The sequence below is a fragment of the Camelus ferus genome, chromosome 20 (genome assembly GCF_009834535.1).
Source record: "Camelus ferus isolate YT-003-E chromosome 20, BCGSAC_Cfer_1.0, whole genome shotgun sequence".
Lineage (NCBI taxonomy): Eukaryota > Metazoa > Chordata > Mammalia > Artiodactyla > Camelidae > Camelus > Camelus ferus.
Genome location: NC_045715.1, coordinates 17736152 through 17750061, shown reverse-complemented (window position 1 = coordinate 17750061; position 13910 = coordinate 17736152). Strand labels below are relative to the sequence as shown.

The 13910-nt window shown below is 39.2% G+C and overlaps 1 protein-coding gene across 5 annotated transcripts in view; it reads right to left on the bottom strand.

Moving 5' to 3' along the window:
- The window catches only part of SLC17A4 (solute carrier family 17 member 4), a 32445-nt gene extending 19464 nt beyond the window's left edge, over positions 1 to 12981 (bottom strand). For all 5 annotated transcript variants that reach the window (XM_032462615.1, XM_032462612.1, XM_032462613.1 and 2 more), the window contains exons 1-8: positions 12894 to 12981; positions 7649 to 7775; positions 4792 to 4997; positions 3979 to 4212; positions 3810 to 3897; positions 3290 to 3376; positions 1269 to 1387; positions 985 to 1146 (exon numbers count right to left, since the gene is read on the bottom strand). In XM_032462615.1, the coding sequence (XP_032318506.1) occupies positions 985 to 1146; positions 1269 to 1387; positions 3290 to 3376; positions 3810 to 3897; positions 3979 to 4212; positions 4792 to 4997; positions 7649 to 7739 (987 nt within the window). In that variant the 5' untranslated portion in view covers positions 7740 to 7775; positions 12894 to 12981. The remainder of the gene's footprint in view (positions 1 to 984; positions 1147 to 1268; positions 1388 to 3289; positions 3377 to 3809; positions 3898 to 3978; positions 4213 to 4791; positions 4998 to 7648; positions 7776 to 12893) is intronic.
- Positions 12982 to 13910: the final 929 nt, after the last annotated feature.

Below are 13910 nucleotides of genomic sequence, written 5' to 3'. Positions count from 1 at the left end.
GGGCAGAAAATTAAGAGGCACTATGTATAAAACAAATAAGCTACAAGTATATATTGTACAACACAAGGAATATAACCAATATTTTACGATAATTTTAAAAATACTGAATCACTATGTTGTACCCCTGAAACTAATGTAATATTGTACATTAATTATACTTCAATAAATATATATATAAATTTATATATTGCTTTTACCCCTGACTCAGATGTATAGAAATTTACAGAAATAGTTGTGCAAATGTATGACAAATGAACAAGGTTCTCACTGCAGCACTGCTGAATGATTGGAAACAACCCAAGTGTTGCTTAACAAGTTTCTCACGTACTGATAGGAAAAGATCCCTATTGTACAGCATATAAAAAACACCAACATATACAGTATATAATGTTTTGTGTAAAAAAAAGTTGGCAAAATAAGAATATACGTTCATGTATGCTTGCATTATCATAAAGAAACAATGGAAGAATAATAAGAAATTAATGAAAAAATTTATCTGTGGAATGGACTGAGAAAACGGAGGATTAAGGACAGGAATGAGAGTAAGATTTTTCACTCTTTACCTTTTTATATAGTTTGTAAAGTGTTGATTCCTGTTATTATCAATTCAACTCCTAAATTAAAATGCTATTAAAAAAAATGCAAGGAAAGGAGACCATCCCTTGTTGTGTATAATCCGAACAGTATAAAGGATCTCACTGTCACTTGGTCCAAGCTGTTTATTTTATAGATGAGTAAACCATAAGATGTTCTCATAGGTCCCTTAAAACATATGACATTTTATGAATGTCAAGTTGACCTAAAGCCATACCACTCTGCCCCAATAAGCAGTAGGATACATTGATGTGAATCAGAACTCAAGTAAATCAGGTTGTGTTTCCTACATAAAGATCCTAGGGTCACCTAATCCCTGGTGACCATAGGAGAGAGAAAGGGTTATATATGAAGCAACAGGAGAACAGAATGAGTTTTCTCTATACTTACATCTCTGATGTTAGCTTGAAGTACAGAGTTGATGTATATTGGTGTGTACATTGTTATGAGAAAAAAGTGCCAGTAATCAGTGAAATGAAAGATGAGAATGCTCCAAAGTGGTAGGGATTTGAGCATATCCTTAATAGGAAGAGACCAGCCTGGTGGAGAATCCTGGAAGAAAGCACATATCAATATCGCCTCCATCTGAAGACAAGAGCTTTCTTTACTGCACTTTTCACCTCTGAGGCATCCAGACAGACATAGGGAAATGGCAGAGGAGTTCCCCAGTGTACCTCTTGAGCCAGTGAAAAGATGATGTATTCCTTCTCACTAGTGCTGATAAACGGATGATTCACGGGGTCGTCATAAATGAGAAGAATCCAGAGAAAAGAACAGGCGCAGCCAGTTCCACCTAGGAAAAGATCTACTTAGCACAGGATTGGAGTTCTACCACTTTGACTCTGCCCTGAGATGTTTCCTGTGGTTGATAGAATGGCCCCAATACTCCACTCCTCCCTGCATCTATCCCTTCATAGATCTATCATAGGTGGAGGGTACTTCCTTGCCATTGACTTTGGCTTCGGCCATGAAACTTACTTTTGCCAGTGACATGGAGGAGTTCAGAGCCTAGGCCTTAAGAAGCACTGTGTTTTTCCCCTTGTCCTCTCAATTCTTAGCCATCGATATAGGAAGAACATGTTCTAGCTCACCCGTTGTCCAAGGCAGCTGTCCCCCAAAACGAAGAGACTAAGTGGTTATTGTTTTAAATCACTGAGTTTGGGGAGGTTTTAAAATGTACCATTGTTAAGGCTGTGTCTTAAGTTCAAGTTATTAGTGTGTTTGACCCATGTGCTTGAAAATGCTCTCACTGTCGAGATATCAGCCAGCATCCTTCATGTTGGTCATGCTTCTGCAAAGTTCCTGTCATCATTAAACTTTTTCTTATCCATCTCTAATACTTAAGAATTAGCAGCAATACATATGTGCAGCTGATTACTCAGTTTTTAAACATGGAATGAAATTAATCCTCAGCAAATATATTTTCTCTAATATATACGTGATTACAGTAGTGGACAACTCAACATTATTAGTATTAAGTGGAAATATGATTCATATAAAAATTCCCTTTTTAAACTCTTAAGAAAGTCTTGAAAGTTCTCTTCACTTGCTAGCTTGTCACTTATACATCCCTTCACAAATATAGAGCAGCCACCATACACAAGGCATTCTGCTAGATTTTGAGAATATGCGAATCCAAAGACACAATTTTGTCATCAAGGAGCTTAAAATCAAAAAGGGGGTAAGAGATATGAAAAGGAGCACTGTTGTACACTGAGGACGGAGGATGTTAACATTGATTCAACAAATGTTTAATGAGTTCTAATTTTGTATATACTGCTTACTGTTTCTCAAAACCAGGAATACAGTAAGCCTCTCTCATTACTTGAAAATTTTGTGACCTGCCCTTTTAAGGTTTCCATGACAGAGCCTTTAAAGGTTGATCTGCTATAGTAATCAATCTTTATACATTTTTGTCTAGCAAATGCATTGGCCTGATGTTATAGGAACCTTGGATCTAAGAATATTATCCTCTAATGAAAAACACCAGGATTTACTGGTCCCACTGGAATTAGGCAGTTTGTAGATGGGATTCCAGGAAATGTTTCAGAAATCAAACAAACACAAGCATTAGCTGACAGCATCTGGGAAGATCCCACCCAGGGCTGCTTAAAGGCAAAATTGTGAAGTAGTAGAATTTTGCCTCTGGAACATTCCATATATCTTGGGAACCTTTCCACCGCATCCCTCTGTATATTACGTCCATGCCTGAGCCTCACATTGGTCTGCTCTGAATTGCAGCCTCTACTGTTTAATTCCCTCCTCCAATCGGTATTTTGCCTATGATTAGGTCACATTTCCACAATTTTCTGGTTGTAGTAATAATGGGAGAAATTTAAAAGAATGTATTAAATAAATAGCATAACTAAAAATATAACCCCACCAAGATTACATTTTCAACATCTTATGAAAGAAATTCTTCTGAGCCCCTTTGTGGATTTAATATAGAAGCAGGAAAGATTGTTATGATGCCTTTAATGACATCAGGTTATTCTATTTAGGCAATCAGGATGTTAAAACTCAAATGTCATTTGCAAGTTTCACATGATAAACTCTGAACATTATCAACTTTAGCTACATAAATATCTATATCTATTAGGATTTGGTTAACCATAGATGACTTGCATCACAGAAATCATGCCCAGCAGTCTCTGTCATAAAACAAGATTCTGAGATTTGAAAAGCACAAACTCACCGAAGATATAGAAGACATAAGGCCATCCTATGGTCTGGCAGATGTGACCACCAGCAAGGAAGATGATGAAGCAGCCCAGCACTGACCCTAAACAGAAGATGTTCTGGGTGAGAAAGTCAGACTTGGGACTCCGTATGCTTCTTACAGATAGATTTCATCATAAAGCTGAGTTGCAACCCAGACTATAAAGTTCAAATTCTGGTCCTTTACTTAGTAGCTGTGTGATTTTGGACAAGTTATTAGTCTATTTGTGTTTCAAATTCGTTTATGGGTGAAATGGAAATAGTTATATGTAAGTGAATTGTAAGATTGTTCTGAGACTAAAATGAAATTAAAAGCATTTGCAGGAATGTTTGGTGCCCAGAAAACATTTGCTTAGGCTCAAGAAAGATAGTGTAGGATATTGTCTTAGAGCAAGAAGACAGAGCAGTTAGGATATAAGGTTTTGGTTTCTGTTGATAAGCCATTGCAGAGTACTCTTGGACAGGTCACATAAGGTGAAAATTAGGATATCAATTACCTGATTGAGCAATGGTGGTGAGTTGACTCCTTTCCATTGGAGGAGCCCATCTGGCCCAGATTGAATACTGACATGTTAATGCCAAAACCTGGAAAAACAGTTGATTCTTGGCTACCTGAGGTCATTTTGGAATCTATGTTCTAGTCATACTTAGAAAACATCTTGGTACCTGAACGAGGCCTTGGATGACCCGTAGGACAATGAGCAAAGTCACTCCAGTATCAGCTGCTAGTGGAATGAAGAGGTTCAGGACTGAGGAAATAAATATGCCAGCACCAGTCAAGTACTTAGCTCCAAATAGTTCAACCAGAAAGACACTAGGGATTGGAGCCAAGAATGAGCCAAAGTTGAGTGAGCTGAGGATGATTCCCTGGATTTCAGGACTCCAGTCATACATAGCAGCCTAGATGACAAAGAGAATATCACTTTTTATCTCTGGCTAGAGAGTTGACAGTTTTTGTTGTGAGTACTTGAGAGGCAAGAAAATAATTGGCAGTTCTCTTTCCTCTTACCTCTCTCCAAGCCCTCCAATCTACCAATTTTATCAAGAAAACCTAAGCATATACCCAACATTCTCTTTCCCCTCCCACAGTTTCCTCAGTTACACAATTAACTGACCAATTAAAATATGAGAGCTTATAAAAAAAGAAAGCCTGTAGAGAAGAAAGCATCATAGACAAGATAATTTAAAAATATGTGAAGGAAGAAAGGGAAAGTAGACGTAAATATGTAAAACTTATTTTGTGATGATTTTCATCATAGTAAGGGAAGAATTTGTGTTCACTAAATGGTAAAAATCTGTTTCCTTCATTCTAATTTAGTCCCTAGTTACACTTACAGGCACTTAGTCACGATAAAACTTCAGATACAAATTATGTTCTTGTGTAATATAATTCCTTGAATATAGCCAATGCTCAATAAATAATTCTTTAGTTCAAAATATTTGAGTCAAAGAAAGTATCCAGAATCTCTTTAAACTTACCACAACCTTGAATTCCTTCAGAGTTTCATTCCAGTTATCCTGGGATTCAGTGGGTGGCTTTTCTGTGGAGGCATTGGGTAAGCTGGGCAGGGCTGTGTTGTTCACCATAGCTGGGATGGCAATGCTCATGTTCATTTGTTGGGTTAAAATCGAAAAATTACAGAAATGCATGATAAAGGCTAGCCCATGACGGACTGAACAGAAGCCTGAAACAAGAGGGTACAGAAAGTCTTAAAATTGGTATGCTTTTCTCCCACCCTCCCTAAATCTGGAAGTGGGAAGAGATTGCAGTCTGTCTGTGAGGCAGCAATATCGAGAGAGCAAATGTTATTCAGTAGGTATCTGGTGGACACCTGTACCCCTACGAGGTGAGGGGCCCAATAACTCACTCTGAACCGTTACTCAAGCAGAGACTTAAAGAATGTGTGGAATTGGAATTGGTCAGAGTAGGCATTAAGCAGAGTTCTCCAGGCAGGGTCCTGGGATGAGCTGATGAAAGCCAGAATGGAATGAAGTGGATTTAGACAGAGCATTGGCTGGAAGCTGCAACTGATTGGATATTGATAGTAAGAGACAGAAGTTGTTGGAAATGATCCCCAAGTGACTGTCTTGGGCAGCTGGGGTGGCTTTCAGTACCATATACAACCAAGGAACATGGCAGATTAAAATGTTCAGAGACTGGGAGGAGATGAGACTTGAAAGGTAGGCTAGGTTAGACTATAGAAGTATTTAAACTTCATCTTGATACTGTAGTCTAGGCTTGCACAGAATTTGCCAGTAATCCAGGGGAACTCTGGGGTTACCCCTGGGGTTGAGTCTAGATACATTAGTTTGACAACAGCTGGCAGGACTGACTGAATATCCCTGGAGAGAGATCCCAGAGGTATAATAAGTGATCGCTGTCCTCAAGGCATGTAGGTGCCCCATTTCCTGGCTCCTGCAAGGGATCAAACGCTTGAAGTGGCCAGCACTGCTCCCTGTTGTGTAGCAATACCCTTGGTAAGTTCCAGGGATTGACAGACAGAAGAATCTTCCAACAGAACCTGAAGGTCCAGCTTTTTTCACCCAGCTTCTCTAGAGGTATAAGAGCATAAGCAACTGTATTATGTGGCCACATGGCCAGATGTGACATATAATGGGGGAGGGGGCATTTCCTCACATGCCATGGAACTCCTGGATTTGATTCAGTGAGTGTCTTAGATGCACAGCCATGACCAGCAAAGATATCAGTAGCCTTTAGGGGTACCAGTATGGAGAGAAAGCCCCAGCAGTGTCCTGAGGGTGTGATACAGAGGACCCAGCAGTGCTCAGTGAGTATGGACCAGAGAAAGAGAGGTGAGGGGAAAACTGATGTTGGACAGCCAGCAAAGTTTATTCATAAGCACTTATGAAAAGTACTTGGAGATCCAACAAAATAACCAGGTGGGACTTTGAGGAGTAGTTGAGGTCCTGCCTTATCAGGCGGGAGGAGACATAGCCAAAAAAGGATTAATATTATTAGCATAATGCCACATGTAATAACAGGCTGGGGTTAAGGGGTAGTCACCAGAGGACTAAGCAGCATGGTGGGGTGGGGTGCCCTAGAAGACTGTGGAAAAAACTGGAAAGACCATATGAGCCCCACTCTTGACAAATTATCATGGAGAGTTCCAATGACTGCCAAAAAGTGGGTGGAGGAGGGGACACTGTGTGAGAGAGAATAATGAGAGCTAAAGTTTATACAGTGCTTACTATGTGCCAGGCATTGTTCTAAATGGTTTACATATTATAACTAATTTAATCCTCGTGGAAATCCTGTGAGGTATATGCACTTATTATCATCTCACTTTTGCAAATAAGGAAACTGAGTCACAGAAAGTTTAAGTAATTTGCCTAAGGTCACACAGCTCATAAAATGCAAAATCAGGACTGCAAACACAGGCAGTCTGGCATCTAATCTGTACTCTTACCCAATATGCTATATTGTGCCATGGAAAATTTTTATATGTAAGTTCTCTGTATTACTGATTTTAAGAGAAAAAGAGAAGATAGGAGGATTTGGCTAATAGTGTATAGTCCAGTGGACTCCTAAATATTTAGAAATGGATGAGATCTTTAGAGATACAAACTCTTCCACTTTACAGAAGGGGAAGCTGAGGCAATGGAGCAGTATTCATTCCATATCAAATGGTAGTTAATTGTAGGGGGAATGTTTGAATGCATGTCTCCGGATTTCCTCTTTGATGGGTAAGATTAGGAGAATCCTCTTTTCCTTAAGACATGTTCACTTCCCAGCAGACATACTGGCTAAAATGTTGAGTCTTGCAAAACATTCCATCTTGGTTAGTGTTTTACTTTTTAAAGGCATTGTCTTATGAAAAGCCTACATCCTTAAGAGAATTAATATACATAGTTATAAGTCATTAAGAGTTTAGGGTAAAATAAGGTGTTCAGCAGTTTCCCTTATGACATATTATAGAAAAGCACTACATCGTAATATACCTGAGAGGGAGGAGGAAAATTGACTTCTATGATATGGTATAAAGAAAAAGCCTTTCTCCCTGAGGCAGGTCTGGATCTAATATGAGCAGAAAGATCTAATGGAATGCTTATTTAGAATCAGAAAAGCCAAGGTTGGCTTCTGTATTGTCTACTTAGCGTCCACTCTGAATTTTTTCTTTATCTATAAATAATATCTTGATACCTACCTGTCCTTCGAGGTTTCTTGCATGAAATGAAGTAATTCTCAGTAAAAATGCTTTACAGCTATATAGAATTCTTGGCAATTAGTTGTAGCAAGAAGATGCTATATATTACCAAAGGGAAGATGAGGTGACATAGATCCCAGTTTTATCCACACCCCAGTACATGGTTTTACCTTTCCTGGAGGTATGCGCTTGAGCTGTGTTTAAATTGCCATCATTGACAATACCTTCCCCTGTGACCTCAGCTTCTACTGTAGTGGACATTTTGGTTCTCTTCTCTCAGGGACTGGCGTTTACCTACTGAAGTAAAAGAATACAGAGAGAAGTGTCCCATATCATACGTGGCACGGCCCCAATTCTTCTAAGAATTAGGAGAAAACGTTTTGTGGAAAAAGAGTTAGATTTGGGTTCAGGAGACCTGGTTTGTTGTCCAGACTCGATCACCATCCAGATGTGTGGTTTTGGGAATGTCACGTATCTGCTTCTCTAAAATGAGGGATCTGGCCTCGATTGCCTTAATAGATCGTAATATTCTTTCCAGTTCTGTGTTCTCATGTCTCTTTAAGAAATAATGAATCAAACTTTTTCAGAATAGATAAAACTCAAGATTTCTTAGATTCAGGAATCACAGTGAGTCTCAAACCAGAGAAGTGAAATTAAATCTACATCTAGATATATCATAAGGATACTGCAGGATACAAAAAGCATAAGACTTATATATAGCAATAGCTGCCATAAAAGTCATTGACAGAAAAGGAGAAATTTCAGTACGAAATCCAGTAAGAGAGTGGTGCTTTTTAAACTTCTTCAAGATAATAGAAAAAGACAAAAATACAGGAAAATGGGTGAAGAGTAGGTAACCATCAGAACAATACATAAATATAAACGAAGAACAAACAGGGGGAAGTGCACTCTGCCTTACTACAAAGGTCATGGAAGTTAAAAGAACAGTGCCTTACTATTTCTCACCCGTCAGCTTTCATAAATATGCAAGAGACTTTCATCACCAAGTTTAGGCAAAAGTGTGAGTAAATAAACTGTTGTTTATGGTTGTCAAACTGCATCCTTCCACTTAGTATTTCTGCTTCATGACATCTGCACAGCCACATAAAGAGTATGTCCCAAGACACTCCTTGTAACAATAGTTGTAAAAGTAAAATATCAGAAACAACTAATGATTATTAATATTTGAATAGTTAAGAAAAGTACATGTAAATTTGGGGATACTATACAGTCATCAAAAAGAATTGATTGGGTATATATATAAAAAAGCATATAAAGATTTAGAAGATATATTGGGTGAAAAAAGCAAGTTGTAGAATAGTAAGTACAAGATAATAAAGTAAAACACACCCACACATAATATTCCATTATGTAATTTATGTGTTTATAAGTGAATAGAAAATTATGAAAAGAAAATTTACAATACTGAGACAATGACAGCTCTCATCTACATTGTCCTGAGCTCTGGTTTTCAAATTAAGATGCATGGATCTAATAACACTGGTCATCTGTATAGAAGGGAATGCAGAGGGTCAGTCCCTTGGGAAAGAGTGGCCACACAGGAATTTAATTTGATCTCTGGTGTTTAAATGCATTACAACAATGATGCATTTGTGAATAATTACTGTGATTTAAAAATACATTTAAAACTACAACAACAGAAAGCTGTCAGAAGAAACTGGGGTCACAATGTGTGGAGTGTAGGAATCTTTCATCCTGACTGACACCTTCAGGAAGTGTGTACACCTGTGTATGCGTGTGTGGTAAAGTGTGTGTGCAGGTACAACTGGATGTTTACATGGGGCTGTTACGACTCCAGTTTGACTGAAGCTATCCTATTTTGAGAAGAAAACAGTAAGCTTCATTCCAAAGTGATGGAAGAGACTTGAGAAGGACGAGGCAGCTGAGGGCACACACTGACTGAGATAAAGAAGCTGAGAGAATGTCTTTAGAGAAAGTTGCTAGTATGCTCCATCACTTATTCACCCTGCCTCTGTGAAAGAGGGGAAGAGGGTACCGTCCATTATTTCAAATCAAACGGTGATGGTTACCTGCAAGGGGGTCATCCAGAGCTTGTGTCCCCGGGAGGTTGTGTGTATGTGTGCCTGTATGTGTGAGAGAGAGAGAAAAGGGGGCTGGTGAGTGACACATGCCTCAGAATCTAAGGGCATGGGGCTGTGACTATTAGCCTGGGGCTGCCGAGCAGAGAGAGGCCCATGGCACACAGACCTCCCACAGCAGCAAGTGCAGAGATGCCTGGACAAAGGCCTGCAGGTCCTTCTGAATTAGATATAGACTTCTCAGGAGAGGTCCAGTTTATAGCCTACTAAATTCCTGCCCAAGAGAACTGTCTTGAGAGGCCACATGACCCCAAAAAAGTGGGATGGACTGACTGAAGTATGCCCAACAGCTGAGGAAGGAACAGTAAGGGCTGAGCAGTGGACATGCATCACCTGTGACATGGGGGAGACCGATGGGTGTCCCCAGTGTAGAACTCTCCAAAAGATTAGCACTGAACACCCACTCAAGCCCAGAAAGCACCAATGCCAGGTCACAAGAGTCCCAGTAAAAAACCACATTTCCTGCCTCTTACCGACCACCCCATATCTTCCTAACCACCAGCCCTAGAGGGATCAGAAGCCCCAGCTAGCAAGAAGGGTGAGGGAAGGAGCTGACAGAGACAGAGAATTAAGAAGTCAAACCAAATGAACCATCTTCCTTCAACCCAAGCTGCAGATGGGGAGAAGCTCTAATTTTAGGTGATGTTTGAAGTTTTGTGCTTTTCATCAGACTGGAGCTATCAGTTATAACATGAGATTATTCGGAGGCTGAAAACAACCAATGGACTTTTTATTCTCTGAAAATAATCAGAAAAGTTATGGGGCCGTATAGATGTAAAGGGAAGTAGGGCAGGGCAGAAGTTGTTGGTGAAATAAAATCGTTTCTGCTTTCTCTCTATGGAGTACTACTTTCATTATTATCGAAGCAAGTAGATATCTGATTCCTTGATAATATTGTTTTTAACTGTAAGTGGAAACATTACATAATGTCTGTGCATGTCTCACTTAAAGTTGGTAGTGGTTAACTAACAGAACAGTTACTGCATTACATCGTTCAAAAACACAAATATTATAGAACAAAGAGCCCTCCAGTCCACCTTGGAATCCAGAAACACACTGAAAGTTGAATTAATCCAAATCATTGCTCATTGGCAAAATTGGCTCTGGTAACTGAAAAGAAACCTGTCATAAGAAGGGACTGAATTTTCTGCTGTAAAAGCAATTTGCTTATCATATCTGTTTACACCTTAGGGCAATTAATTGAATTGATAGAATTATAGCAGTCACAGGAATTGAAGACACAGCTTTCAGAATAACATTTTCCCACAGGGTTATACCTATAAGGACTCTTCTAGCGTGCCAGTGCCTAAGAGTTCACTGACCACTAGTTCATTTATTGATTCAGTAAATATTTTTTGACCCCATAAATAGGATGTTCTGCTACCTTAGCTCTTTCTCTTTCATTTATGACTGAAGAACTTAGTTCTCATTAAGTTGTCCCTTCTCTATACTTATTATTACAGAAGCATTTGCTAGTTTTTCTAGTAACTAGCAATAATGCCAGCATCTTGTCCCCAGCTGCATCAGTTTGTCCTACCTTCCTCCACTGCCAATTTCTACTGCCTTGTTAACTCCAGCAAAGTCTCCAGGATGGTCACAAAATGAAAAGAAAGAAGTTAACAGTGACATTTGCCATGAAGAAAATGAGAGTAGCAGGGACAGCGACTAAGTAATTAGCATCTTGAGAATAGGACAATTACTTTACCAAATCTAACTACTTTACCTGGTTTATGAGAAAGTTATATCTGAATTGCAGTGGGAATGATGAGAAGGAAGCAGCTCTGAACAAGAACATTCCAGACAAAGGGACCAGCAAGTTTGACCAACATGGCCAGTGCAGAGTGGGTGAGGAGGTTACCAGTGGGAGAGGAGATCAAAGTGGTAGTCAGGGACCACACCATGTAGGGTCCTATGGGCTGAGTAAGGGGATTGGATTTACCTTGGCTGCTGTGGGGTGTGTGGTTTATAAGAGACAAGACTAAGAACCAAGAAACAAGAAACTTGGGAAAAGGCTGTTGTAGTCACCTATTCAAGAGTTGATGTTGTCTGAGTTATGCTGGTCATGACACAAAAGACCCAATTGAGGATCTGTTTTGAAGCTAGAGCCAAGAAGAATTTCTAGTGAGGTGGATAGGGGGATGAGAAAAAGGCGGGAATGATCATTGAAGACTTCTAGATTTATGACTTTAGCAAATGAGTGAATGGTTTTGTGCTAAGTGGAGATGGGCGAATGAGCTAGAGGAGACCAGGTTTCCAGAAGCAAAACAAGAGTTTTGCTTTGGACACGTTGGATTTCAGGTGCCTGTTAGACCCAGAAGGGAAGACTGTGCAGTAGGCCTTGTGTCTATGAGTCTGTAGCTTGAGACGGAGGGCCCAGGTAGAAATATAAATTTGAAAGTTATCAACTTTATTTATTTAGAGACCATGTAAATGAGGAAGAACCTGAAAAGAAACTGGGCGGGTCATTCTTATATCAATTTCCTGTCAGTTTCTCTGGCCAAGGCTGTTTCTGTGTCAATTACCTTTGCATTAGATATATCCTGCTCTTCTGCCATTCACTAGTTCAGTGTGGAATGAGACTTTTCCTTAAGGTACCATGCAGTGCTATTAATGTTATCTCTCTCTGGTCTCAGCACTAAGCATTTCCTCCATACAAAAACTGTAGCTCTTACTCATAGCCCCCAAATAAAAGCTCTCTGCCCCAAACTCCTTACTCATTAAGTACTTTCCAAAGCCAAGTGGGATTTCATTCTGTTTTCCTTTCCCGAGTATAAATTAATTGGACAGATCTGGTCTGTTTTGATTATTTGATCTTTTTAGCGCTGATGAAAATCTTCCTCTGCCAGAGTTTACACTTAGTATCTCACCATAGATGTGATCAATGTTTTTTTTTAATTAATGCACCCCCCAAAAAACAAGCCCAATTTATGAATCTTAAGCTGCAAGTCATCTACTCTAATTCCACTATTTGGGTGATATTAACCCTAAAAAAGATAGTTTAAAATTGCTGGTTTGCCTCCAGTTCTCTGCAGCCATCCGTTTGGATGATTGGATTCTCAGGTTGTTTCCCCTGGCATTCTGGGGCTCTTTTTTTTTTTTTTTTTTTTTTTTTTTTTTTAGGAATAAGTGACATCCTCTCTCATTTTTCAGAATTATCAAGGGAAAGAAGAGTCATCTTCCCCAACCCCACAATCTCCACCCCAAAACAACAAATTAAGCTACTGTCTATGGAAAAAAAAACCCATTGCCATCATCTCAAAAGCAGAATATTAAGAGCAAAAAACTGAACGCTAACCTGAGGGAGGTGGAGTGCAGGGTCCTCATTCCATTCAAATAAATTTCTCTCAGCTTCTCAAAATTTCCTAATCCCCAGAGGTAAATGATTACCCCAAAATTTTGGCACTTATGTTGCCGAAGTGGAGAATTTTATTGGCTCAGTGGTTTAACTTTTAACTTTCATTGTTTCACTGACAAGTAGATCAAGCTTGTTAAATCTTCCTCATGCTTCAAATCCAGACAAGGTCACTTCCATCTTCCTTGATCTTTTATTCAGAATCAATGCACCTTCTTGTAGAAGCCTGACACCCCATGCTCCTTGTCTAAGCATTGTCACTCTATAGGGGCTTTCAGGGTTATTATATTCTTCATGGGGATGGGATATGTATTGTCCTTTTTAGTCTTCTCTCCATCATCTTTATGTTTAGTAGAACTGGGCTCTCCACACAGTGGAGACCTAATATATTTTGGTTAACTTGAATGATTTTTGTGGTTTTCTGATTATACCTATTTGCACAAAGGCCACTGAGTTTTATGTGAAAATTGACTCCCTGTGATTCTGTTCCCTTTTGTAGCAAAACATTTCATAAGACTCACATGTAGTTGTGGTGTTTTCTTACCTCATATTCTCTCTCTTTTTAAAGTGAAGTGTGGTTGACTTAAAATATTATAATAGTTCAGGTGTATATATAGTAATTTGATATTTTTATAGATTATATTCCATACAAAGTCATTCTTTCTTGAGCCCGCTAGCAACAAGAGAGCACTTGGCAAAGCCATCACCGAGCTCCGCGCTGGCAAATCCAATGGTCACTTCTCAGGCCTTATCTGTCAACACTTGACAGCTTTCATCACTCACTCCTTGTTTCACTTGATTGTCTCATGTCAGTCAAGTCTGATTTTTCTCATGCCTTATTGGTTTCTCTTTCTGAGTCCTTTTTGCTGAATCATCATCTTTTCCTTAACCTCTAATGTTGGTGTACCCAGAACTCTGTTCTTTTTTAAAATTTCTTTTAATTTTTGGGATGGGAAAGTT